At 48.1% G+C, this 24,378-nt stretch overlaps 1 protein-coding gene across 1 annotated transcript; it reads left to right on the plus strand.

The window, feature by feature from the left end:
* The first annotated feature begins 495 nt into the window (after positions 1-495).
* Positions 496-11,887, plus strand: LOC135367821 (hormone receptor 4-like). Its single transcript, XM_064600940.1, has 8 exons — positions 496-529; positions 5,296-6,037; positions 6,330-6,478; positions 8,184-8,245; positions 8,376-8,611; positions 8,731-9,172; positions 9,367-9,754; positions 10,391-11,887. Exons 2-8 carry the CDS (start codon positions 5,301-5,303, stop codon positions 10,597-10,599), a joined length of 2,223 nt encoding a protein of 740 aa, XP_064457010.1. The 5' UTR covers positions 496-529; positions 5,296-5,300; the 3' UTR covers positions 10,600-11,887.
* Positions 11,888-24,378: the final 12,491 nt, after the last annotated feature.

Genomic DNA, 24,378 nt, shown 5'->3' on the forward strand with positions numbered 1-24,378 from the left:
ACGCAAGGTAGGTGACACGCTGTACGCAACAAGACTAGATTGTGTTTGATGGCAGTCGTAACAAAAATGTTCCGAGAATTCAGGGCTCAAAACATTCGCCCCGCGTCAGGTAAATTGAACAAATACGAAACTAACGTCGTTATCTGTCTCGCTCGAGCATTCAAACACGGGATACCCGCTTCTGTCCCGTTTATAGCAGACGACAGAACTTAGTTTCATTTCCCGCTATGAGATTTTCGTTGCGAACGTTAGAACCGACTGCAGCTGCAAAGCGCTCGTAAAGACCTTGAGCGGCGAAGCGTCGGCGGCGATAACGGTGTCCGCCGCGCGACGAGAGGAACCCAGACCTTGAGAGGGCGCACTCGTCGAAGGAGAGACGCGGAAGCGCCGCCTGAGGTCATTGAACTGCCCGTCGAAAGGGAAACGCCTGCCCTACTTTCAAACGCCAGACGCGCGCGCGCCTCTCCGCAGCAGCAAATGGGGGAGTGGGAAATCTCTCTCCTCCTCGCGCTCCGGAGTACGTACACGAGTAAGTACGGTTGGCGTTTATTTTATTTCGTACTCTTTCTTTCCGCTTTCTTTTCTTTTCGTCTTTTTTTTTTATCGATGCGGTAACATGTGCGCATATGCGGAAGACGTCTGCGCCCCGAAGAAGCGCAGTGAATGAAGATGAAAATAGAGTGACGCTGATTTTTTCTCGACGGGAACGGAGAAATTCCTGTCGGGAAACCATGAAAGTGTGAAACAATGATGATCACCTGTCGGTGTCGTTGTCAGCAAACCAAAGGTAGAAGTTAGAAGAGAAACTCGTTATGTGTGCAAGCCCGCGAAACGACGCATCAGATATCTGCCGTATAGTTACTAGAATTTGCAAGTCCGTACTACGAATAACTGACACACTGACTCAAGTTGACCGTATATGAATCCCTATTTTGTGGCGTTACTTCATACATGGAAACGAAAGCTTTCAGCGCTTGTGCCCAGAAACGACGATGCTAATGGTAGGATAGTGATCCTTGACCGGGGGTGTTGAGTATATAACGTCCATTATCGTTTTGAGTGCAACCTTATTATTAGGCGTTTATCACTTTTATATGTATATTACATAGTTTAACCCTGGCGGGCGTACATAATGCCTTGCGAGATCGTGTTTCTGTGACATCTCAGTAACAACGCAATATGCGCGTGCTAATTGAGGCGAATTGCATCATATATGGTGTATATATTCGGTAGACCCCACCCCCCCTAGCACTGTTTATTTCGTGTTTGTTTGTTTGCTTCGACTTCGATGGCAGAATGTAGGTTACTCTCATTATAACTTTTTTTATAATTTTGTTAGAAGTTGTACCAACATGAGCTTTTGTAGGAACAATTGGAAGTATCTGCATAGATCACAGGAACTCTACAAAAGGAATATAAAGGGAACAGCCAAAGATTAGCACGCGATATTGGCCACTTCAAAGGAATCATACGACTGGCTTATCATGTTTTCGGAATCACCTGTCGGCAAAGCAGCGCCGCTTACCGCGAGAAGCGTTGTTCGGTCCCGACCCGTAGTCTTTTTTTAATCGTGATGCGTGTAAAAAATAAAATGTTTATTTTAGATCAGTGTTGACGTCGAGGATGGGATGCCGTCTCGGGTTAATCTGGGCATCCCGTTGCCCCCGTTCTTCGCGTGTCTGCAGCCGCTGTCTCAGGGACGCTTATCTTTCAATTTATTCTTTCCCTTGCCCGTGAAAAGCCGAGATTACAAACAACAGCGGAAATTCAAAACAACTTTCCCGCCCCATCTAGGACGGCTGTAAATCATCGCCTGCGATTCAATGTCCCGCATTAGTAGCAGCATGCCTGCATAAAGTTAGGTGTCGTTGGTTCGACGTGTAGAACCCTGAAAGACACGGAGCACTTGCTGGTCACCTGTTATCAATCCACAGACCGACCACGGTGATGGATAATGATAGCTGTCTCGCAACGTAAATTAAGCTACGAATTGTTATTCTATATCTTCTTACGTTAAAGATATTTCTCTGTGGATGCTGTATACACGAGGAAAACAAATATGGCAGCTGTGCCATCCAATGATCCCAATCATTCACCAACATAAAGTTGTTGTTGTTGGGCTGATCTAGAGAAAGAAAAATAATTGTTGTTTGCCGCGACGAGCAAGTCATTGCTCGTGAAAAGCGCATTAGGTAGAAACCTCAGTGTCAGTGATGCTTGAGAACTGAAGCACGTACAGACACGAGATTTTACAGCATGTAAAATAAAAAGGATGCACTGGAAGTGTCAAAATGTCAAAGGGAATGTTAATGGAAATGCAAACATATTTGCTCGCGGAGAGGAAGACGCTGTTCCGTTGACGCCGACACAAAAGGAACATGGTTTATCCGTTGCGTCGTTTGTGACTTATGAGAACATGCAATTTACCGTATGTTTGCACGAGCGACATTCCCGGGAATACTCCAACGGAAGATGCGAAGAACGTCATAGCTGTGTCACGACACTGCAGCCACAAGATATTCCGTAGCAGACGACAGGAAAAGACGCTGACGGCGTCGTCTGCTAAGTGTCGTCTGCTAAGTACGCAGTACGCCACTCTCGATATTTCGGTATGGTGTGAATGCTCAACATAACACGGGGCGGAACTTCGGCTCCGTGATCAATTTTTTGCTTTTTCTTCAACTAGAATCTTCCGTGAGGATGTCGCTCGTGAAAAATACACGGTTACGCTTTCCTTCTCCTTCTCAAGATGGACGACGATGCGGAGCGGGCTCTCATTGGTCTGCTCAAACGATTTGTGCAATCATCGCGGGAGATCGTTCGAGGAGGAGACCAATCCGAGGCCTCCCCGCATTGTGGCGCTTCTTGAGAAGAAGAGGGAGAGGGAAGCGTATAGAAATCTGTGCACTTTAGTGCCCCTTTTACCGGCTCCGAAAACTGTAGATCATATTCGTTTGTGGGAATAAACGCAAGCAGGATTATTTTTCGTTCCTATCGCAGTCAAGGCTTTCACGGAAAAGTGGGTCCGTTCTGCCGAAGCGCGTCAAATCATATACTATATAAGGTTCTTTGACGAGGAAAAAGTGTCTGGTTATTTATGCAATTTCCGTCGCCGAACTTTGCTATTTCGGCCCAGACACTTGGAACGTCACCCTGAGTCTAACGCCATAACGTCGCGAAAGGCGAGCGCATATCGAACGCTCGTTGTCTGTCATGTTTGTGCCAATCTATAAGTCGTGTATGAGGGTTTCCATGCAGAGTTTCCAGACGAATATCGGCATAGTTCCCAGTGAAGTCGGTCCAGGAGGCGCACTAACCCCACTGTCCCCCACTCCTGCCTGCTGCCCTCTTTCCGTCTGTCCACGGCTGTACGCATTTCATAGCCACAGTTGCTTCGCGGCGCTAACACGGAGTTTTGTAAGATAGCGATTACATGCATTCATAAGTACTATACAGTTTTGTAAGATAGAGATTTTATGCATTCATAAAACGTTGCCCGTCCATGCATGTTATGGACAGGAGTTCGGCTGCATACTGACTCCTTTTTGTCATCTTTTTCTTTCCTTTTCTCTCCGTATAGCTATTTGGTACACATTGTCTATGTTAGACATTCGTTCAATAGAGAAAGCATACACTATTTGCCTTTATTTGATGCAATATCCATACTTTGCGTGTGATTATGAGTATCCGGTTTGCCCGGTTTGAGAAAAGAAAAAGAAAAATATGGAGAAGCTAGTACACACACACATAAATGGGATGATGATGCGGTGGGTCATTCTCCGCCGTTATGGCCGTACAACTCGGTATATTGGTCCAGCTATTATGCAGTTATAGGGTGCCAGAATACTAGCTCCCTCTGCATATAGGGAGCACAGAGGGAGCTAGAATTAAGGCACACTGACTGCAGCGTGCCTAATGAGATCTCGGTACATTGGTCCAGCTATACTGCAGCTAGTGTGCCTCAATACTAGCTCCCTCTGCATATAGGGAGCACAGAGGGAGCTAATATTCAGGCACCCTAACTGCAGCCTGCTGCTTAGCGCGATGCGGTATACTGCTCAGAGGTCACTTAGGTCCTTGCGAACTGCTCTGCCTTGCCAGCATTTCGGGCACACCCTGGGACCAATATGGCGCACGGTCTTTTGTACCGAGCGCGTATGTGACATCTTATATTCCCATGCGACATGTTTAGTGGCTCCACTTCCGGTTTCGTAGGAATTAAAAAAAAAGCGATTGTGTTCATAACAACAAAGCGACAGTGGGTGGACGTGATCGCAGTGGCGGGACGGAGGCAACTTGCCAGGGCTGCCGCACCTTAATGGGGTGAATCTAAGTCACGAGTCCCCAAAAGAAAAGAAAGGCGAGCGCGAATCAAAAACAGCCGGCACGTGTCTGAAAATAAAAGTTTCCTGCGGCCGTCTGGAGAGTGACGGCAAACACGATTCTCGGAAGCCTTACGACATCTTTTTAGGACAACGGCCGCTGAGAATAAAACGGCAGCAAGGGGTCGCGGCGAGAAAAATAAAACTGAGAACGAGGAAGAGATCCTTGAAGGGAGACGCGTGGGAAGGAAGTTGAGGGCGCCTTGGAAGTGTCTCAAAGTTCAGTGCTGAGCACTGACGCAGTAAAAGTTGCCAAGTGGATCGGCCCGATAATTTCCGCTTGCCTTTCTCTAATCCATCGGGATGCATGACTTCGAAATGGTATCGGCGCTTGAACAAATGCCTTTGAGGGTAATGCAGATAAATGAATGAGGTACCTATAATCGAAATCCATTCATCCCCACTTTACACTCTAAGAAGAAGAAAAAAAAAAGGGGGGGGGGGGTAAACTGTGAAGAAATTACAGCTTCCACTCCCCTAGATTGCAAACACTCTCCATTTTAGTTCCATAATTAGGAACTTTACTCTCTCCAGCATTGCAAATAGTCCCGAAACTTCGCGTAAACAGTTGTGGCAGTGCATCTAAGCCCCCCAAATGACTAAAAGTACTCGTTTCTTTCTTAGGATGAATATCCCCTCGTAATGCCCTCCAAGACGATGTGAAACGTTGCTCCTTCTCCTCTGGAACATTTGATGAACAAAATCGCTGAAATATATATACGCTAATCGCTGAAAGACATATAGGCTCAATATATGTATGTTCTTCAGGGCGTGGGATGAGCCAACTGGCCCAACAAAGTGTGTTATTGTTCTTCAGCGCAGTGGGTTGTCCGAAGGAGAGACGCTCCTGCGATAAGACGTAAGGTGTTGAACATGAATGTGTTGCCGCTCATCTGCATTTCTCTGATTGCAGGAAGTATGCTCCCCCAGCTCCTGCCTTGGCTACTGTCTAAAATGAGCCTGTTCCACGACATCAAGCTCAAGCGACGCAAAGTAGACTCACGCGGCAGCAGTGACGGCGAGAACAATGGTGACCTCAATACATCATCCCCGGAGACACCCGAAGTCACACCGACGGCTCCGAACCACGTCACCGATTCTCCGCCTGCAGCCCCAGTCACCCAACCGCCCCAACAACGAGACTCCGATGAAGAACGATCCCCGAGAACTAAAAGTGACGTGTTTGACGGTGGGGGTGGGGATGCACCGACACTCGACCTGTCCTGGACCCCGGACTCGAGTGCGTTCAACCGTCCTGCTGCCACCTCAGACCCTAAGGGTGATGAAGAGAGTATCTCGGCCCTTCGACGGATGTCGCAGTATAGGTTGTCGGCGACGGCCGCGACCGCCACGTCGCCCGCCACGTGGGGATCTGGGGACAGTCCGCAACCACCTCAAGGTTACGGCTATCCCGGGTCTCGTCCGCCTGTCTACTACCGGCGGTCTTCTTCCGGGACTGGCGAGGAGCCGTACGCGGCAGACGTGGGAGGCGGTGACGCGGTGCCGGACTCACAAGCCCTTAACCTGTGTTTGGGGGGTATGGCCCCGTCGACGTCCAGAGCGGGCGAGGAGGACGAAGACGACCAGCCCATGGTGTGCATGATCTGTGAAGACAAGGCCACGGGTCTCCACTACGGCATCATCACGTGCGAAGGGTGAGGAGACGCGTTCGGGATGGAGTCGACGCAAGGTCCAACTGCAACAAGGCCTGAACACTTCTTATTCCTTTCTGTACATACACTGTGTCTCTCACAAACTAAGCTCTCCCGTAATTCTTAACTGTGGGAATATGGTGATCTGAGGGTCGTGGTCAGGCCTTGTTTGGCCCATGAGCGTATACCTATACTAACACTCTCTGCCCCCAAGGCGTGTGTTGTGTGGGTCGTGTTGTGGGAGGCTTTCGAAGCTACACATCTTTTCTACGTCTGGTGGACGTGGTCTTCGCAGGTGTAAAGGGTTTTTCAAGCGGACTGTGCAGAACAAGAGGGTGTACACGTGTGTGGCGGAGGGAAACTGCGAGATCACCAAGGCTCAGAGGAATCGGTGCCAGTACTGCAGGTTCCAGAAGTGTCTTCGACAGGGCATGGTACTCGCAGGTCAGTTAATCAAGCCAGATGATCCAGCGATTGATTTTATCTTTGTCTTGGTGCCGTCTCTTGGTGTAGCTGGAGTGGCAGATTGCCAATATCTCACACGTAATAACTCCGTGTCATAGCGTGAACCACAGAACACAAAGTATAGATTCCGTCTTCGCAATTCATACTCCTACATTTGCGTAGTTGACGAAGACGTCCGGAAATACGTGGTTGACGTTCCATCGTGGCTATATATGCGCTAGATGTTCAGCTTGGCTGCTGTAGCCTTCTTTCAAGACTTCTTCATTTCCAAGGAACCTCACTCAGGAAAGAGTAAATAAACAAATAAAGCGTGTCGTCCCTTCGTCTTCGCAATCGTAATCTCTCGACTCCGCTTCCAGGAAATCGGTGACCTAGCTACCGCAAATTAAGCTCCGCAAGCCGTGCCAACAACATAAGTTCCTGCCAAATGTCTGTTTGGAAAGAACTGCTTTCTATTTAACATCTTCTATGGCTCCAATGCCATGTACTGGAAGGCGATGGAGCCAGTAACATAGCCAGGGGAAGGGGCAGGCCCCCGGCCTGCTGCAAGCGTGCAAGAATGTGTCAGGAGGGCTATAGCTGTGGCATATGAAACAATCGCACCCTATCCAGTCGCCGCAGGTAGGTTTCAACCGCCGCCTCCGAGGTCTGGCTAGGCCAGCGGCTGGAGCGAGATTTTCTAAATTTATAATTTACGACAATCGATTTCAATCTTGCGCCGGGATGCAAAAAGCGTGTGTAACGGAGAAGGTCAGAAATCATACTCAGTATCTGCGTGTCGGATATGGCTGTTCGGATACCTTCCCATTCGTTTAGTTCCAAGCGACATAATATGGAAAACATGCAAAATTCGTACACTGGTATATACCCCACAGGTCTGACCGTGTTGAATGTGGCAATGGTGCTTTGCTTTACTGGTTTCTATTTATTGCGATTCTCTCATATTCCCCCTGCCTTCTTGCTGGATTTTACTGCCAAGCTTCGAAACCTATTTTACCTAGATGCATCTCTGACCGGCAATGAGAGGGTGCGGGGTCGAATCCCACCGCTGGTGCCTTTTCTTCGACCGCCATCAGTATGCAACTGGGTCGTGAAGCATGTGTTGTGTTTGTCTTTATATGGTTAAGTTGCGTCATCCTCTACAACGTTAAATGCATCGGTTGCAAATGGTTCGAATTTCAATGAACCTATTAAATGTGAGTGGTACGCATATTTGCTGCACGCGGTTCTTCCTGGTCGATGATGGGTCATGCAACCCGGCAGCTGCAGAGTAAGCAAGGCGCGCAGCTGGTTGCACATTGATCGCGTGAATGTTATCAGCCCACGCTGAGCAAGGGTTACGCTCCTTTCCTCTTGCAACATGCGAGCACGAACGACCGCAAAGCCCCACGGTCGCCACCTGCATCTTTCAACTTCAGCAATGAAAAGTGGAGATATAAAATAATAACTTCGCACGCATGTTCCAAGCTTCCTTTTTTTTTCTCTGTACCATAGAGGTGCTCTGTCAATCATCCCCACGAGTGCACGTCTCGTCCGCAGAAGGCCTCCTTCAGTTCTAGTCCCAACACTCATTACTCCAGAAGTGGTTACAGACAGTATATCACTTTCATGTATTATTTATCTTTCAGTTGTGTATTATTTACGTTTCACGATATATTTGCATTTGTTTTCCCTCCACGACCAGCTGTGCGGGAGGACAGGATGCCTGGAGGGAGGAATTCTGGCGCTGTGTACAATCTGTACAAGGTACGTTGCTTTTTTTTTCTTTTTTTCTTTTTTAGCGTAATATTATCTGTGACTCTCTAAGCAACGTGACAGAGAGCATGAAGGCAATAACTCAACCGGTGTTTAAGTAAGAACGAATGCGCATCTTTAGGTGAAATACAAGAAGCACAAGAAAGGCACCAAGAATGGTCAACTCCTAGTGCGACCGGAAGCAGCTGTTGTAAAGGGTCCTGGTCCCACACCCATGGTACCAGTGTCCAAGACTTCCCCAGACCCCACCTCCAAGGGAAGCCCACCCACATTACATACGAAGAACTTGATGTCGTTACCCATCAATCCCACAACAATAGCAACAACAACCAACGGGGGACAGTCCTCGACCACCAGGTACATATATGTGCCTATCTTAAACCAGTCATCATCTAATGTATGTGTGTGTGTGTGTGTCAATGTGCGATGCCCTCTTGAACTGCGCGCGTTGATTAAATGTCCGCGGTTCATTTCAGATACCAGACGAGTAGTAGTGGAGGTGAATGGTCCAACGGCGGAATCTTAAAGACTGCCCTGACAAGTCCCTCGGAGGTGATGCACCTGCGTCAGCGGTTAGAGCAGCAGCATTGCGTCACCACGACTCGAAGCAGCGGGCCACCCACAACCGGGTCGGGTAACGGAACCGGTGGCCAGGTAGTGCATCAACCGGCTGTGATACAAGGGAGTGACCCCCGGTCGCTTAGCCGTGAACAGGCGGCAGCGCTCATCGGGCAGCTTATCGATTGCGACGACTTCGAAGACGTGGCAACCCTTAATAACATGCGTGACCTCCTAGACGACCGTGCGGATCTCTCTGAAAAGCTCTGCCAGATTGGAGACTCGATAGTCTTTAAGCTCGTCCAGTGGACAAAGCGCCTCCCTTTCTACGCCGAGATACCTCTCGCGGTACACACGCAGGTGAGAGCACAGGTTGCTCAGATGATGGGTTCTGAGATGCTTTTAGTGTTTTTAACATCCTTAAGGGCAACATAGATAATACATTCTAGTCTCCCGCTAATCACCATGACGTCTTGCAAAGCTCTGCTGCCGCGCCTCACATATCAAACACGAAGGAAAGTGACAGTGACGTGCAGCCATGTTCTTGTACGCAGCTCCTGACGCACAAGTGGCACGAGCTCTTAGTGCTGACCACGGCCGCGTACCAAGCCATCCAGTTGTCCCGGGTACCCGGTGATCGTGGCACGGGGCAACAAACCTCTGCGTCCTCAACTGGCTCCGGTTCCAGTCCTGGCGGTTCCTCGGTTGGTCGAACGTCGCCTCAAGAGACAGGCTCCGCCCGGTCGGAGACGACTGCGGCGCTCTGCGGTCTGCAAAGGAGTCTAATGGCACTTATGGGTCGACCTATAACGCTAGACCAGCTGCACAGCGAAGCGGGGCCACTCGTCGACCAACTAACTTCTCTGGCATCGGGACTTCGTCGCGTAGGTTTATGCCTCGAAGAATACGTCTGCTTGAAGGTGGTCATCATGCTTAGTCACGGTGAGTATGAGCAACAGGCTTTGGCACCGCGGTTTCTGCTGGCTTCGTACGCGGCGGCACGTGCCACGGTGAAGGTACCTCTCCTTCCTCTCCTCCTCTCACTCTTTCGTCACGTGGACATACGGTGATTGGCTGTGGCCCAGGTTCGAATCCTGACGCCGGATATCCTGTCTGGGTGTCTTCTTGTGAGCTTTCCTCAGACGATTTAAGAAAAATGCCGGCACATAACCGCCGGCAGTTCACTGTGAAGTCGGTGCAGGACGCACTACGGCAAGCAGTTCCATCACCGCCACAACCACCCGCTTCCTGTAGGAAGAAGACTAGTTTGCGAGTATCATTGAGTGAAAGTGTGTTGGACATCATCCAGCGTATAGAGTCGCGATACCTTCAGCCAATCGCCGTAGACGATCTCAAACACGTGCTTTCTGTGGCTATCAGGACTACGTCACGTCGTTCAGCATTTCTTGAGCTAGGCGGCGTTGCAACGGTGCAGCATGTAAAAAGAGCAACGAAACCTTACGACTAGGAGCACGTAGTGTTTGTTTGTCCCGCTGTGTGCTGACTATACGTGTGCCTGTACTCTGTAGTTTGCAACGCGCCGCCGTGTATTAATGGTATCCTTCTCGATCATTCCAGACGACCCCAGTCAGCGAGAGTTGGAAGCGATCCAGGAACGCTACCTGACAGCGCTACGAGTGTTTACCGAACATCGGTTTCCCGGTCAGAACTCTCGGTTCGGTGACTTGTTGGCTCGCTTACCTGACGTGCAGGCGGCTGCCGAGCTGCTCATGCACAGCAAGATGTTCTACGTGCCCTTCCTCCTGAACTCACCCATTGCCAGATAGTCCCACTACAGCTGTCCTTCTTGTGATATATCACTGCATCGCTGGTCTTCAGCTGAAAAAACCATCGGCACCACACAGAGGGTGATCGACTGTCGTCTGCCCAGACAACCTCGCAGAAGCGCTTGTGCCGATGTGTCTCACCAACTGAACACCAGAAGTCGACGATAGGTTGAACACGAACAGAGCGCCGTGCTGGTTTCCAAGCCATTTTTTTTTTTTATGGTCATCGATGCGCAGCTTTTGTTTTTAGCGGTTCCCACGATCGTTTTATGCCCTAGTCAAACTCTTCTCTCGTATAGTGTCCCTGCACGCCGTCTTCTCGCTACGTATGGTGCACGCAGCACATCTGAAGAACAGTTCAGTTGGGCCAGGTACAGGGCCCTCTGTGGGAAAGGGCATGTTCACCAGCCACACGTGGTTCGTTGGTGAAGTCGCGCCCACATAACATGAATCATGCACATAACGCAAACACTACAGTTGTTGGCAAGTTTAGGTATTGCACCTTATCTGTAAATTCACGCAAAATTATCAGCATGGTGTCATCAAACCCATCTACTTCATGCTAAAGTGGCTGCCTTCCCCCCATTTTGTTAGAGAGATACTTCTGACAAAATATATATTTTTTTTAATAGTATTCTTTCCAAAAGTAAGTTTCTGTAGAGTCACTGCAGTGCGCACATAATTCTAAATTAAGGTGTTGCTTTAGCACTCACGTGTAAACTGACATATAACCAAAGAGATGCATCAACCTTCAGAAATTACTTTTCAAAGGCAAATGTGTTTGTGTCTAAGCAAATGCAAAATCTCAACACAAAAAACGTATGCACAATGCATAATGCAAGAACCTTGCTTCCAGGGACGTTAGAAGCTTCCAGAACCCAGCGGGCAAGAGGACTGTTTCGTATGGCACCATAACAGCGTAGCGTAAGACACTGACTATAATGTGCGTTGCGCCTGCACAAAAACATGGAGCATCGTCTCTCAAGCAACTTTGAATTCTCTTCCAATCTTAGGATTGTATCATTCAATCATGGGCTTTAGACATACCTGTTTTTCGTTTGTGGTGCAGAAGTGGAAAAAAATGCAATATGCTGTTCTGTCACCAGAGTCAGAAAGAACACGCTCGGGACTGTCCTATGTTCGGTCCTTGTACAACAACAACATAAACAAACAATATAAGCAAGAGAAAGAAGTAACACTAAAGTTACTGGAGAACTGTAACTTAAAGTTACAAGGAAAGTGGAAAGGAGGAAGGGGGTCACGGACATAAGCGTGTACCAGAGTACGATTGGAAGGAAATATTAAAGACAAACAAATACATCTGGTCAACAAGTAAGGAAGGAATTTGTACAGTAAGTTTTTTAAAAAAATTGGCACCATGTGCAAGGTTGCAAACACGTTTTGTGTTTTCTAAATACCCTTCAGGTGAAGAAAATCAGGTTTTGGCATCCGACATAGCCCAGTCGTTTCTGCTTTTATATTTTGATATTCGTACTATTTTCCGGTGATTCCTCCATTTCTAAAGGAGGCGGTATTTCCGGATGGCATTACATTTGTGGTGCCAATGAAACTTGACTATACCCGTGCTCAAACCTAGGAGCGGCACGAAATGTAGCCCGTCACCCCCAAGAGTCCTCCGTCCGAGAACAGCGCCACCAGGGATAGCTACTGCATTCAATAGACCTCTCCCTGTTTGCAAACAAATGACGTCATAGTGTTCGACAGCGCCACCAATTTGGTAGAGTTTAACTACACTCGAAGCTAGGGACGAACAAGGTCGCGCCCGAAAGCCACGGTCTTGGGGGGATTATGATGGTCCCTGAAAGGGACGCGATCTTCGATCCCACTTTTCTTTCAATAGAAGGCAGCGAACAAGTGCCCATTCGTGGAACCCCCCCCTTCCGATTTGTTTCAGTTTCAGTCTGTCTACCAACGTCATGATGACGTTTGTCGGGTAGAGGTCTATAGGGACAAACGTAGTGCGGGGTTTAAACGTGCCGCTCCTGGGTCGAATACTACTATAGAGTCCGTTTAAACCACAGTTTTTGCGCACTAAATGATTGATTGATTGATTTTTAAAAGACAAAAGTGGAGATGTTAGACTCGAGCCACTCGGGACTGGCTACTCCAGGACGCGTTATTAAGAGACTAAATGATAATTTCTCTACCTATACTGGACTTATTATGTCACCTATTCGATTATTGATTATCATTACTGCTGCCGGTTTCCCCCAACGACCCTCTAAAACGTGTGTTCTGCTACCACTGCCAACAAGCGCCATTTGACGGTCCACGAAAGCCAGGCTGATTACTTCAAAGCGGCGAGAAGTGTATTCAGTGTTTTTTTTGTTTGTTTGCTGTACAAAATGAATTCCTTCGTTTGTCGTGTTCACTGTACAGAAATTGTCTTATGTGTGCGTGTGTGAGAGTGTGTGTCAGTGTTCGGCTTCGCGATCCTCTTTTTGCTTCTTATAACGTGTTCAGCATACACGGCATAAAAAAAAAACCAGTAGCACAATTTTCTATGCGCGCTGCCTAACGTAAAAACCCAACGCTGCCTTTATGCTTTACGTGGTACAAAAAAAAAAAAAAAAGTATTGTTCCCGGGTTCTTCAATAACCTGAGCTTTCTCGTCCGCATGAAGAGCGACGATTACCTGTTGCTTCACTCATTCATTCACTGTAATATCTGCGAAAACAAAGGAGCCTGTGCAGCGTATATAGTAGGGACATAACACATAGCGTGCATTACACATTCGAAAAATGTGACAGCTTCCTTTCTAACGTGAAGGAATCATCACTGGTGTGTATATTTTTTAAGGATGACGTGACTTGTCATTTTTTTAATTGTTTTTGTTGCCAGTGAGCGTCGGTCTCCATTGATTTTTCTGTTATACCTAGAGTTGTTGTTGTTTTCAAACTGTTCCTCATTCTGGTTAAACACACAACACACAGGCTGTCGCATGAGCAGATGATGATGTTTTCTAGGTGCGCACTCTATAGGTAGTGATATGTGTCCAATATATATATATTTTTTTTTGTTCCTGAAGATTGTTGTTGTGTTGAACACCTTGCTGAGTCTCGGAGATGAGAGAAAAAAAGGCTGTACAAAGCGTGTGATTCCAAACTTTTTTCTTTTTTTTTTTTTACATGAGAGCGACGTAAGTTGAGTGCAGTTTTATTAAACTTATAACTTATTGAATAGTATTTACTGTACCATATGCTTTGAGGAAAAAGAGAAAAAGAATTGTCAAAGCAACGCTGATTTCGGTGTCTGGCTGTTTCATTGGAATTGACGGGACATTTTGGGGGTAACAATACTGACATAAAAACGACGTCCTAGAAACAAAGTTGCATTTAAAGAGTGCCGGCATCTAAAGACATCTAAAGAAAAAGCTTCCAGGTACGCCGAGTGCCGCATCATAGATTTCTGGGGGTTACTTTGGATCGGAGTTTGTCGTGTGCGACAGATGTGCATTGTCTAACGGCAAGAGCGGAGAACAGACTCAACGTACTGAGATATATATGCGGCTCCCGATGGGGTAGCTCGACGAAAGCAATGCTTGGGGTTCACTGCTCCCTCATACGCCAGTTGTTAACGTACCACATACCAGTGCTTCACAACTTCCCTCTCACGACGGAGCAAGCCCCACAAACCATTCTTGCAAAGAGTAGTAAGCTATGTCTTGGCGTTCCTCGAGCAACTACCAAGACGGTAGTCATGGTAGAGGCACGGGAACCACCTGCACCTGTTCTCAGGATGCAAGTGTCGTTTCGCCACTTTTCTCGACTGGCAACGCGCCATCATCGCCATCCTCTGCTTCGAGCCTCATTGCGACGCTCCAGCTCTGCGTTCACTCATGCCGTCCAGGCACAACGGTTGATTCTCCCTACGCACAAGCCGCACGCGTACCCAGATGTTCTAACGGGGGCCCTGCTCCCACCTACAGGGAAGGTCAACATCTCTGGTCTACCACGCCGGAAAGATGTATCGTCTCTAGTCCTCCGGCAGCTCAGTCTAGACCTAATGGAAAGGTCGGCGGGTAGAATTAAGCTTTTTACCGATGCATCTACAACGGCATCTGGCTCGTCATGTGCGTTCGTGGTTCCTGAGACGGGTGTAGAAAGATCAGCACTGCTCTCACACACCACCTTCGGCTTCAGCAGCTGAGCTCCACAGGATCCATCTGGCACTAAGCTTCATCATTTCTCAACCCACGTGCTCTCAGCGGTCTGTGTACAGTGACTCAAGATGTGGCCTAGAGTCATTGGCCCAGAGGCCTAGAGTCAGGTGATCATGACGCTGCCTGTTACCTCTGGCCACCAGAGAGTTTCGTCTAAGCTCGTTAACCATTATGTAACCTCTACAGCAAGAGTTATCCGTTTTCAGAGGTAACGTGAGAAGTGACCGCTTTAAGAGTGTACCTTTACTTTTAGAGGTAAAAACGTATATACATTTTTTTACCGCTAAATACTAGAAGTGACCGTTTTAAGAGTGCTCTGGTAAGCATAAAGAGACATTGGAAGAGAAATCCGTAGGACATCTTCTGGGGTAACCGCTTCCTTGTAGCACATGACGCATCATCAGTACTACCTGCCTGGACGGCCGCGTTCATCAACGCATACTTATTTCTGCTGCTGTGCTTAAACACTGACATTTTGCCTATGATAGACTTCATGCAGAATGTGCAGCGTCCGTCGGTCCCTCGCGGTATTCTGTGAAGCGTGCTTTCACTGCACTGGCACAGTGTACGCAGGAGAAGTCCTCTTTGCAAGCAGACGTAGCATCGCTGCGCAGCTGTACCGGAGTGCGTGATGATAGGAAAGCCGGCTCTTTGGGTTCTCTTAGATGTACACCTCGGAAAGACAATGAATTGCAAGTCAGAATGAAGAAGGCTAAAGCAGAGCGAGCAATACGACAGCGTCTAAATGAAGAAGCCAAGTCCGGAAGCAATGTGCTACATGTCATTTGCTTCAACTATGAAGTTTCACGAGCTAATATTCTCAGCATCACCAATCCGGGAATCCGGCAATCCGGGAAGCGCCAGCCATTCAGCGCCAAGCGAATGCAGAGATTAGGGTTCGGATTCCCGGGCCGTTTTTACAATCCCGGGATGTCGGGAATTCTAAATGTGAATCCCGGGATCCCGGGGCGGGATCGGGATTTTTTTTTTTTTTGCAGCTATTTCCAGGCTGCTACACAGAAATGTATCCACCTGCACATCCATCATACTATCTCGCACGCACATAAAGAGACGATGATGAGGTGGGACTGATGCCGGCAAGCAGGCTGGGCGCTGCCCAAGTGCCATTTGTACTATCACAAATTGCGATATAGTGCGCATTTCCTGTCAGTCCCGCGGAACATTCTGGTGGGTCAGTGCGAGAGATGTGAAATCGGCATAATCGCTCGCGGAGGGGAAGAACGTTGTGCGCAAGCTTCCACTGAAGACGGGCGCGGCGGGCGTCTAGCCATCCCGCAGTGACTCGACGCCACGACAGCTTCGTCGGCACCGAAGGGACTGCGGGACCGCACTGCAACTCCCTGATAGCCGTATAAAAATTGCCGACAGCCCATAACTCGATGTCAGCGTCAGGAATCAGGCACGATGATGAGGCAGGACTTCGGACCTAGACCCAAACCTTGGACTCTCAATGAACCACCTGTATGCGCATTCCAAAGAGTACGGCACTAATGCGCATGCTGGGTGTTCGGAAGTGTGCAGTGCCTCGAAATAAACGCGCGACTGAAGTGCAAGGCACTTGTCGAGCACCACCGGCACGGCAAAGCCATGGATAGCCACGTGTACGGTGCAAGCGGGATCTTGCGACCCACTCCACCGAACCACCCTAGAGAAAACGGAACGCGTGTCTAGTGACGGCAGTACGGAACAATAGTGGCGGCGTGGCAACGACTCCCAGGAACCACAAGCGACTGTAGTACCAGGCCACTAGCAGGTGAGATCGAAAAGTGATGGGCAAATCAACGAACCTAAGCTGCCGGAAGGCAGCTCTGCGACTACATATCCCAGTGCAATCAAAGGGCACACCAATAATTTTGACGTCTGGTCTCACTGGAACCCGGAAAGGAACCTCGCAGGAAGGCTGGAGGTTCAAAAACAGCGCTGCACTTTTTGATCTATTCAGTCTTGCCCCTGAAACAGCTCCGAAATCTTCAAACGCCTTCAGAACAGGTCCTAGGAAACACTTGCGATAAAGAATCACAGAGGCGTCATCCGCGAACGCGAAAACAGGTGGAGGGCATCCACTGGGCAGTTCCAAGGTAACAGGAAGCGAGACCAGTCTCTCGAGTAGAGGGTTGATGGCGATGGCGTACAAGGCGGGAGACAGAGGACATCCTTGGCGTACACCACAAGTTACGTCAAAGGGCAACGACAGACCGCCAGTGACAGAGACAACGCTTCTTGCGCCTCTACACAGCATTTCCACATAGCTGACCCACGCAATGGCGAACCCGTATGCCTTCAGCCGAGAGAACAGGTATGCGTGTCGCACACGATCAAATGCCTTGGATTTATCGAAGTATGGCAGCACAGTGGGGCATGGTCACTGTTAATCCAGTGGATGGCATCGCGAAGTGCGATTCTATGAAGGTCTGAAGACCTGCCGGGGGCAGAACATGCTTGGCAAGGATGTAACACCTTCTCCAACATAGGCGAAGCGCGCAACAGGTGTGTTTTAGCTAGGATCCTATAATCGCTCGTCAGCAAAGTAATCGTACGACAAGCATCTGGGTCCAGTTTCCGAGACGCGTCTTTGCACAGAAGGACAACATGCTGGGGTATAGTGACCCAGTGACCCAGTGGGTCCCGAGGGTTACTATGTGACCTGCAAGGGTTAACTTGTCCCGAGGTATAGACGACCCTCTGTTTACGAACATGTGACGTCACGAGAAGACTGGTTCTAGGTTACATTTTGCTGTGGTGGGCAAGAAGCGGAAAAATGCGTCAACTGATAGGCTAATAAAGCTGATAGTGCCCACCAGCCTCCTGTGCGTGGCGGCGAAACGTAATCGATGACGTAGGGCCTCAGGCCGTCTATAGACAACCTGATCTCCAACGACAGCGGAACGGCCTGTCACTGGTCTCCTCAAACGACCTCCAGCGAGGTGATTGGGCGAATCGTTTGAGTTGACCAATGGCGGGCCGCGTCGCATTGCAGTCCTTTCCTGCGAAGGAGCAGCGAAGAACAACCATCGGAACCTACCTCGTACTTTAACGCATTGAGCTAAGGAAAAACGATTATTTGTAAATACAAGCAAAGAATAGCGCCGAGGCTACTGTCGAGGCTACGTCGTTTATGCTCTAAAGGCCGTTAGTGGACTCCGTTAACCGAAAATGCCAGTTATTGCTCAAGGCCATTCCACTGCCGTTGACACGGTCACAAAGGTCCTTCATCCTAAATGGCAATTACTAAACTGACATATAGTGTGTCGTCTGACAAAGGTATACACGGGCACTTTCACGTATAGCGTTGAAGTCAACGGCATTTGAACTAACTTCCCTACAGCCTTTGAACTGAACGGCAGTTCACTGTATTTACGCGGTTCTTTCCGTGGGTCGTTACAGCCTTTCTATCATGTGATCCTACCACGTGACTATACAGCAGGATCGTACACGACATGTAAGTTGTCTATCTCTTTTATTTCTCGACTAGCACACTTTCACGATTTGGAGGGCGGGCTTTGACCGTGGACCGGGTAATTTTGTCGCGCTTTGTCGTTCTCGCAGGATTACGTTCAAAATTAATTAGCCAACACATGGACACACATACATTGGATGATGATGAGGTGGGCGGTTCACCGCCGCTGAGGCGATACACTGCCCTATATTGCACATTGGGAACGGATGAGGGGATGATGATGGGGGGGAGATCCGTCACCAGAGTGGTGGAGCGCAAGTGCTCCGCAAGAAGACGAAGGCCTTGCATCTTGCGGGCAGCAACCAGCGAACAACAACAACAACAATAAATGAAGGAGAAGTGATGATGACATGGGACGTTTCCTCGTGGTAGCCACAGGACCCTACCCCACTTTACAGACGTTAATATGAGAGGATGAATTATGATGCACGCTAAGCGACGACAGGTCGGAGTTCTGTCCGAGTATAAAACGAGATGACGACAGGTTGGGGGACGGTAAATGTACTAAAAATGGTCAATGTACTATATTGTACGTGCACAGTGACAGCAAGGATATGTGAATGTTAAAGATATATAGAACTGTTATAACAACGTCCCGCTGGGTAGGGGACCACGTGGCCTTGAGACAGGACAACATTACAGTAAGCAAGACGTAGCAGATACGAAGCAAATAATGTTGGAGCTGTCTCTAAAATTTCATGTGGTTTTCATACGGTTATAACGGGGGCACCATAAGACCACACCACACCATCAAAAGGAAAAGGACGGCAAACATTTTGGGGCAGATATGGATGGCAAATATAATGGTTGGCAAATGTACTCTTTTAGGTTGTGATAAACACACACAAGAATAGAGGCTAGAAGACGCAAAACGACCTTGGGTTCCGCGTTTCCGACTTACCGAAACACATACGCCGGAATTTTTTTCATCATTCGATTTTAACCGAAAAAAAAAGGCCGAATATAAACGAATGTCCGAGGATATATTAGGAGACTTAATCGCTGCACGCGCTAAATTTAACGAAAAAAAAAAAAAAGAGCTCAACCTTCACGATTTAGGTACATATACTACCACTTCGCTGCGGAGCAATAAAGTGTTCCTTTTTAGATGTCTTACAGGGGCTAATTTTGTACAAGCTTTTAGTTTTAAGGTTGCGCTGAGATGAACAGTTTTGAAATTAAATTACGTAGCCATTGATAGATTTGTATTCGCCGATAACCGCAGGGTAAACCATGTACACGTCAGAGTAATCGCCGAAAAACGCCGATTTTATGAAGATACGAAATAAACACCGAAATTATATGCGCCGAATCCGCCCTAAAATAAAAACGCGAAAGCGCGGAACCCTACTTATTCCGTAACATACTATGTCTTGTTGCAAGCCCTCCACCTGAGGGCTTGCCTTGGTTGCCGTTAGAGAGAGGACGATCACCTTCCGCCCCGGAACGCCGGGAAAACTAACCCACATTGCGGTGGTTGACCTGGTGCGGAACCACTTTCACTAACTCGTCCTGATAGCGGGTCAAGCTGGCTACGGAAGAGAAACCGACGCTTCCTCGAAACAACCTTGAACAAACTTTCCTGTCCGTGCGCTCGCGAACCGCAGGGGGCCGCCAAGTGGGGGAAATACTCGCATAGAGGTAAAGTCTAAAAACGGACATGCGTTCACGACCGAGTGAGGAAGCTGCACAGACTGTACCGGAAAAGAACGGCGCTCGTCGTGGCGTGTATATAGATATCGGTGACCAATCGCATTATGTGCGCACACATGTCGGAAACTGACAAGTAAAGGCGAATTCGATCCACGTTCCCATATTGGATCTCAAGAGCACGTGACTCACGGTCGATGACAAGCTCGATGCAGAAGCGCACGGCATCCTCAAGACACCAAATACGCTGGACGCGCGAGTGATGCAAGATTTCTGGCCCCAGCCTCAGCACTGAAGGTCAAAGCATGTGCTATTCCCCGTGGAGTGCAAGTACTGTATCGCCAGCCGATTCTGCGTACACGCCTTCGCCTCTAGCTGTCAGATGGGATTGAGCTGTAGCCCTACAAACTGTTGATACTAACTGAGCACGCCCTATTGCTGAAAAACGTCGGTTCCGCTAAAGGCTGTACCTGAAAGGACAGTCCGTTACGTTGGGCTACGCCGCTGTAACACTACCAGAAGGGGTGCAAAGAGTTTGTCGGTGAGACTATCGTTATGGCGTGCAGTTTTAAATGTCCATATTCCAAAAGGAGAGAGCACAAAAACAACTAATTTACCGTCGTTTAAGTTTAATTTGTCGTCTGCTCTCTCTCTCTCTTTTTTTTTTTTTTTTTTTTGTGCTCTCTTTTTGGAATACGGACCTGTACCAATTCATGCCTGTCCCTCAACTCTCAGCCTACGGAAAGGACCTCGCCAGATACGAAACGATGGCGGTACCGTTTGATCTGTGGTTGACCTCCAGCGTGCCATGACGGGACGTTGTTTTTTGGTGTGCATGCGTGTGTCTTATGATCCGCTCCACAAACCTTGTAAAGACGTCAGAGAAGCGAAAGTAATACATGCAAAAAAGTGAATTTATATGCCATTGATACCATATTTCAAATATACATAAATATTACATATTACATACATAAATACATATATACCTAAATATACATATGTAACTTTGAAGAACACCATACACTCCGTCCGTTATACACGCGGAATAACACGGGTCCGTCTGTCCTGTTCTAGAGTCACTAAATAGGCTGACACTACAGTAGTACTGACTGTACCCTATTCTTGTATTCTATTCCATATATACGCTATTCCGTTCTTTTTTCTTGTTTAATGTTAATCACTTCTCTATCCGTGTCCCTATCTGCTTTGTTACCACTCAAGGTTGCGCCCATACACGAACGAGTACCGGATCTGAGCGACAGTGCCTCCATGTCTGTTTCGTCATATCGTCCGCTTGTGCTGCCCTCTTTTTTCGTAATTCAAAAACGAATAGACCAAATTTTTTTAAAAAATACATATCATTTAATATCCTCCGCGGCCGATCGTACATCAAAAGATAATGCGTATCCTTCCTACCTACAGTCCGCAATCGAAAAGCGATTGAACAACGCCACTCATCTCTGCTACATTTGCAGACGATCCACAACTTCCTTCCTTACCTGGATTTCCGCTTGGCAAGAATAAAGGCCCTAGTCGGGGTGAGCGACCCCAGTTGTCCTACTGGCCAAGAACCAAAGGCACGCGCGCTCAAAAGACGTGCCTCTAAGGGGGTGGGACGCGATTGTTCATGAGGTCAGGAAGGAGAAGTTCGTAGGTCACCACTGTGCTCTTTTCTTGGTCGTTCCCCGTTCGGAGAATAAAGAACCGTTTCAAGAAACCGCCCCTTTCCCCTAGACCTTCCCGTTACAGACGCCAGGTGCTTCCGCGGTCGGGAGAGTCGACAATGCACCTTCCTTTCATCGTCGAAATGGAGACCGTACCCAGTCGGGGTGAACGAACCGTTGCAACTGAGCAATTGCAACTCAGTCGCAGTTACTTATGGAACGTAACTGAGTAACTTTTGAATTACTTCTCAAGTTATACCCGTTCTTAAAGCAACCAAATATGAAAGCGCTACACATATACAGGGTGGTTGCTCTAACGTGTCCAGAAATTGTATTCAAAGCGAGCGATAAAAGAAAAGCAAATAGTACTTCTCTGCTACTTGAGTAAGAAACAGGTACTGCTTCACTGGTAGCACCTGTTTCTTAGTCAAGTAGCTGAAAAGTAGCGCTCGTCTCTCTTTTATCCCTCGCTTTAAATAAAAGTTCTGGACACGTTAGAGCAAACTCCCTGTAGAAATATGAAAGACACGGTATATTCGTCCCATTTCATAACTAGCGCTCCGCGCTTCCGGTTTTTATTTTAGGGCGGATTAGGCGTATGTTTTCCGGCGTTTATTTATTGCCATGAAATCGGCGTTTTTATTTTTTATTTTTCTAGTGTGTACATGGTTTACCTTGGAGTTATCGGCGACTATAAATCGCAACGTAATTTCAAAGCTGCGCGTCTCAGCACAGCCTTAAAACAAAAAACCTACACAAAATTAGCCCATGTGAGGAGACATCCCAAAAGGAACATTTTATTGCTCCACAGCGAATTGGTGGCACCTAAATCGTGAAAGCAGAGCTCTCTTTTTTTTGTTGTTAAATTTAACGTGTGCTGCGATTTAATCCGCAAAATCCTTCCTCGAACATTCATTTGTATTCGGTGTGTATTGTAAAACCGAAACATGAAAAAATTTACCGGCGTATGTTTTTCGGTTGAAACCGAAAACTCGTGGCCCTAGTTATACAAATAAATAAATACAAAAATACCATATAAACGTGTACTTTTTTTTGTTTCATCGATTCCGCGAACTCGCATTTTAAGTTTTACAGCAAGGAGGTGTATAGATGCGTAGAAGGTCAGAAACCACATCGGGCTCCGCGACATCACAACAAAACGCTTACTCTACTCTATCACATGCAGGCGTCTCCGCCAGTAAAGCAGCGTGGGGAGGTCACGTGCCTACGACTACCAATGGGAATGGCCGCAGCTCGGGCTCCTCTGACGTCAGACCTTGACGCGTGCGTGATGTAACGAACCACACATATCGAACTGTCACAACCCCCTTTTATAATCCACAGGGTAAACACAACACTAAACACACGCTGTGTACGCGAACGAACAACAAAACACGCGCGTAGACAATACAAGCACCTGAACGCAGATACCACATCTGAGACTGGCAGTAAATTCGTTGTTCTATGTAAAAACCGTGTTTTTCAGTACGGTTACAGTGCACAGAAGCTGCAAAACTGTATTAGTGTCCATAGTAAGGAAAGCCCGTGCGTGGACTACGGGCCCGGACGAAGTCTTCGAAGTCATCAAACTGCGTTCATATACGGAGTCTCGTACGAGACTTCGACCTCTTCGCTGCTTTCAGTTTCACGTTCTTTCTCAACAATCCCAGAAAATGCGTGCAGGATCCTTGACCCCCCCTGCTGTCCTCTCTCCATCTGTCCACATCTGTACGCCGCTCATAGCCACAGCTGCTTCGCGGCGCTAACACGGAATAAAAAATAAAAAAATAAACTCGACACCTCAACGTTGTCCCGTGCTCCTTGGACGCACTTAGCTACGTCGTCATACAGTGACTCTACTCGCTCTTGTGAACTCTTGCCCGTCTGTCTATCATTCAACATCCTCACTTTTTCCGAATAACGCCGTAAGGTAAAGGGCTCGCCGCTGTCGGCCTGATGCAGGTGGGCAACATGAGAGAGCTGATGTTCTGAGGCTGGAACAACGTAGAGGGGACAAATATGTTGCATAATGTAAAAAACCCCAAGACTAGGGTCATTTCATTGTCATATCCACATGCAAGTTTCATTGACAAATATGTTGTTCCAGCTTCAGAACATCAGTTCTCTCATGTTCAACAGTTGCCGCTTGCGTCGATCCCGTCGTATATGGTTGTGTGTCCGAGTGAGAAAAATGTAAGAGTGAAAGGGGGATGAGTGAGCGAGTGGTTGGTTTGTCTCTTCAGATGACGCGCCCTTGGAAGTCGCTGGGGAGGTGCGTTAGCTTAGCTCAATTGGTAGAGCCCTGGACCGGCAATCCGGAAGATGTGGGTTCGAGTCCTACAGCTGGATAACCTTTTCAGTGACTTCCATCTTTCATCAGGTGCGCAACGTCTAGACTGACGTCCTGGGCCGACTTCTAAGGGAACTGGGCCGACATATGTCTGAAAGCGTCTGAGGAAAGCGCAGGAAAAACCCCAGACAGCACGCCCGGCACCGGCATTCGAACCCAGGTACCTTCCAGTCTCAACATGGCACGGCCAGTACGCTTACCACTCTGCAACGCGAGCTGTAAGGAACCACTTAGGAATCAGGAAGGCTGTAAGCTGTAAGACAAACGTCTATGTCGAGCGGCTGAGCCAATGCGCGAGGCTAAAGGTTGCGCGGCTTCTTTCCACGTCAAATCGCGGCTATGTGCGGATCTGCGATGTTATCTCTGCTCCTGCAGCTATTTGTCTCGGGAGGGAGGAACTCAGATAGGTAGTAGTCTATCAGGAACTTAGCCTACCGAACACGCACTGGATAAG

This window comes from Ornithodoros turicata, chromosome 9, assembly GCF_037126465.1.
Source record: "Ornithodoros turicata isolate Travis chromosome 9, ASM3712646v1, whole genome shotgun sequence".
NCBI lineage: Eukaryota > Metazoa > Arthropoda > Arachnida > Ixodida > Argasidae > Ornithodoros > Ornithodoros turicata.

Excerpts from the sequence above, each read along its gene's own strand:
- LOC135367821 (XM_064600940.1), top strand. The coding sequence starts at position 5,301 with ATGCTCCCCCAGCTCCTGCCTTGGCTACTGTCTAAAATGAGCCTGTTC. Across the intron at positions 6,038-6,329 it reads GGCATCATCACGTGCGAAGG|GTGTAAAGGGTTTTTCAAGC; the intron begins GTGAGGAGACGC and ends TGGTCTTCGCAG. Across the intron at positions 6,479-8,183 it reads ACAGGGCATGGTACTCGCAG|CTGTGCGGGAGGACAGGATG; the intron begins GTCAGTTAATCA and ends CTCCACGACCAG.